The following is a 4,208-nucleotide window of genomic DNA, read 5'->3' as shown; positions in this document are numbered from 1 at the left end:
TTACAATATCTCTCCTTCAAATAAAATAGAAACATATCTAAAAATTTTTTTTTTAACAAACGTCTTGTAATGTTGTATTATCAAGGGGGCTGGAACCAGGAGAACGGGTAGGACATCTGCCCCACCAATAATTTGGCCGGTAAAGTTTTTCCGTAAGTTTCTTTTGAATATTTTTGTTATTACCTAACAGTTAAATGCATTTTCACTGTTAACGTTTTAAAGATGTGGCGTTGTTGCAGCCTGTGTGTGTTACTCATTGTAGGACAAGTGTTACAGACACGGTTTTGAGCTTCCAAAACCTGCATATCGCATAAACTGAAAATACCCGTATAATATATATATACATATGTACATAACGTCCCTCCCAGTGGCACAGCGGGATGTCTGCGGACTTACAACGCTAGAAACCGGGTTTCGATACGGATAGTTCATTGTGTAGCCTTGTGCTTAATTTCAAACAAAAATAAAATGTACATAACGCAAATGATGCCTTTTCATTGGTCGGTAACAATCTGTCACCAAAACGCTTACAACTTTGTATCATACCGTAGTCTATTTTTTCAGTGAGTCTCTTGACACTTATTTAAGTGGAAAATAGACAGGAAGCATGCGCAGTTAAGCATTTGTTTTAGAAATGTAATACATCTGTGAATTCAATTTTAATTTCTATCAATAATAATCATTAATCACATTCAACTTTCAAAAATATAGAATAAAGAGGTTATAAATGTAGTTTGCGTTATATAAGTAGAAATAAGTTATTACAAACAGGTCGCTCGGAATATTTACACTATCGTGGATTGTTAGAAAAGCGATAATATTCGCGGCCTTATTATTACTTTGGCAGCATTGAGATTGGCAAACTTGTCCGCAGATTAAATTAAAAAAGCAGAAACGGTTTCCTGCTCCACCTTTCGGTAACTATTCTTACAAAATAACTTAGCAACTGTATTACCCATCCTTTTTTCTTCTTCTTTCCTGTCTTATCAAAACGATCTGCAGATCTGGAGTTCCCACTGTTACCGCTGGATACGGAGTTGACACTTGACATAGAGTCTGTAGACATCTGCCTGGATATTTTATGCTCTCGTAGTGCTGTTTATCATTAGAAATAATGGTATCCATAAGAAATAAAACAGTGGATAAAATAAAAACAAAAAAGATAGATACTTTGAAGAACAGGTTTAAGAATATTCTTATTTTCCTCATTATAGAGATCAGATGCATTTTATAATAATGGTTATAATTATAGCTCTTTAGCTGCTGTTACTAATAAATGTTTGATAGCTTGTGGAGAATTACGTTATACAATCCAAAAACAACAACAACAACAAAAACAGCGTTGTAAGAACAAGTACGCCCTTTTTTGTTACCAATCCTACAGAAACAATATACTACGGTTATTTATTAACTTAATTAACTAGTAGAGCATACAATACATCAACACTTGTCAATGTGTTATTCTGTATCTTTCATCCTCCCCCAGCAGTCTGGATATCCTAACTATTCCACTGAAATGAAAACAAAGCAAAGGGTTGCCACTACACTTATCACGGGAAATATTTACATATGAGAGTAAAACTCATTTATTTATTGTAACCTGAAAGTGTCAACCTAAACATCAAAAGACATTTAGCCACACAGCTAAACTTTTTTTTTGTTGTTTTCGCTAGTAAAACCCAGAAAATTATTCGTAGTTATTATACATGACCGTGGCATCCCCAGTTTCCAAATGTCGTGTTACACCCATAAAATGCCTTTTACAAAAACGTATCTGAATTACTGAAAATTATTTATAAGAAAATAAAAACTGCAATCCATAATAAGGCTGACAAACAACAACGAGACAAAAAATATATTTCTAATTAGTGTGTCAGTTTTCAATATATACTTTGGCACTGTTTAGAAACTCCTCAACAGTTACTCAGCAGTAAGCTTGAGGGGCTAAAAATCAGGGTTCAGTACCCTCGCTGGGCAAAGATCAGAAAGCCCATTGTACCGTTTTGCGCTTGAAAAACAAACAAACAGGAAAGGGCCAGTTATTAGAACTGAGATACATTATTATACATCAAATCACGCCAGTAATATTAAGATTAGTTTTTAAAACTTAGCTTGCTTTCTGTTAATATCTGGTTAGTTCCCATTTAGTTTATGTGTGTGTCTGTGTGCATTAGTAAAGCTCACCATGCTGCTTAGAGTTATTGAAAGTGTGACGACGAACTAAATGTGCAACATTCGTACTTCTTTGAACGGCTTGCATTGACTGCAGCGCCATCTTAGTGAGTCCGGCTTCTGTACTTTGCTTGCTGAGAGCATCAATTGTACTTCGTAGTTCCCCAAGCTCAGAGTCCTAGTTAGAACAATAAAAAAATTACATTGTTACATTAATTTAATTAACCGCACTCAATACACTTCCATTCCATAACACAGCAAAATCTTAGAATTGACATTTACATATATATAAGCTTTTTGTTCTGAAATCAGAATACTATTGAAACTTTATGACATTCTTCCGAAGAGATACATATGGCACAATAGTAGTGCGACGTGTTAGAAGAGCAAAAGAAAAACAGAGTTATGCATATTTCTCTAGATAAATACTTGTGTTATTTACAAAGTACTTGGTAACCAAACTCAATACATGGTATTTACTGTTTGTAATTTGAACTGTTGGAAAAGTTACACTGATTCTTAAGCTTTATATATGAATGAGATAGAATGTCTGTTTCATAGAGTAAAAAGGCAATACTTATGTTTTCTACTGACAAAATGACTCCCACCCTACCCCCCTACACGCAAACAAAATACTTGTTATACTTTACTTATCTCAAAATAGAAAAAAAAGGATAATTCCTAAAGTAAATTTCCTCATATATTACCTTTTGTTCAGCGCTGGCTGTTAGATGGTGTAGTCTATTGGTCATATTAGACAAGGATTGTTCAAATGCCGCAACCATATGAGCCTACAAGATACAAAAACAAATTATGTTTATTATTATTATTTTTTACTGAGTAATTAGTAGACGACCCTCTAGGTTTCGTGGATGATTTTAATTACAAATTCCATATTCTATCTCGAATTTGTTTTAAAAAGGCCTTGAAACAACCAGCTGGTTAGTAATATAATTCTACACAAAATTGCAGCATTGACTATTTTCATTCAATATTTTTCGAAATTAAAATTCACATAAATAAACTGCTTAATCCTGGAACCTGAGATGGGTGTGACCTAGTGACGTGCGTATCGGGCTTTACATATTTAACTCTGGGCGAATTATAAAAGTGACAGGCAAATGCATAATTCAGCTCATAGAGACAGATAAAGCTATTGTGGGAGCGAGTGCCTCAGTTCTGGGCAGTATTTCAAGATTAAGGACGGCTGTACCTGAATTCTAAGGCTCTCTGCTCTGCCCTTTTAGGCTACGTGTGAACGAGGTGTAGATCAGGTTGAAAATGCTAATTATTCCGGGAATCTCCGTTGAATAATTAGTAATGAAAGTTAATCACAGGTAAAGAAGAAAAAAAAAGGCACTTTGCTAGACATAAAGGCAAATAATTACCGACAAGCGTTGTCCAATTAGTTATAGATATTTTTCTGAGCCTCGCCCCCAGTGGCTGAGTGGCAAGTCTGAAGACTTACAATGTTAAAAAAAACAAGGTTTCGATACTCATGATAGACACAATCCATATAGCTCATTGTGCAACTTTGCGCTTAAAAAAGAAACAAAACTTTCTGAGAGAGTGAATTTGTAATTATAATAAAATAAATTGTTTGTTTTATTGAGATTTTCCGTTAATAGAACGTAGAAAATTTTCTTGTAGCTACAGTTTAAAGTACGAGCTTACAATGCATTAGAAAACATTTAAAACGAAGAGTCAAAAATATAATTAATCTATAAAGAGAAAATTATGTGGTAGAAAGACTTGATTTTTCAATGTAACTTAACGTGTTCTTACCGATTGTTTCTTGACCCGACCAAGTTTGAATGAGAAAACGTTAATGATATAATGACTGTTAACAGCCACATGATTCAGTGGAGAAATAATTACTAGACATTTCACTGTTATCTATTCCGATTTCATTTTCTAAAATTTCACAGCTGATATATATCAATAATTTTCTTTACGCTTCGCTTCATTTTTTAATCATAACTCCAAATGTGTTAATATGACATTATATATTAATATCATAAATAATATTCAAACGT

At 33.7% G+C, this 4,208-nt stretch overlaps 1 protein-coding gene across 2 annotated transcripts in view; it reads right to left on the bottom strand.

The window, feature by feature from the left end:
* LOC106466519 (protein sickie-like) overlaps positions 1 to 4,208 on the bottom strand; it is a 104,416-nt gene that overhangs the window by 22,779 nt on the left and 77,429 nt on the right. Inside the window, exons 12-14 of one of the 2 annotated variants that reach the window (XM_022394996.1) lie at positions 2,880 to 2,963; positions 2,185 to 2,350; positions 956 to 1,095 (exon numbers count right to left, since the gene is read on the bottom strand). In XM_022394996.1, coding sequence (XP_022250704.1) covers positions 956 to 1,095; positions 2,185 to 2,350; positions 2,880 to 2,963 — 390 coding nt within the window. The remainder of the gene's footprint in view (positions 1 to 955; positions 1,096 to 2,184; positions 2,351 to 2,879; positions 2,964 to 4,208) is intronic. The other variant, XM_022395004.1, reaches the window with a different exon arrangement.

Source organism: Limulus polyphemus, unplaced genomic scaffold (genome assembly GCF_000517525.1).
Source record: "Limulus polyphemus unplaced genomic scaffold, Limulus_polyphemus-2.1.2 Scaffold74, whole genome shotgun sequence".
Taxonomy (NCBI): domain Eukaryota; kingdom Metazoa; phylum Arthropoda; class Merostomata; order Xiphosura; family Limulidae; genus Limulus; species Limulus polyphemus.
Note: the sequence above shows the minus strand (reverse complement) of the source record. Positions and strands in the feature narration are given on the sequence as shown.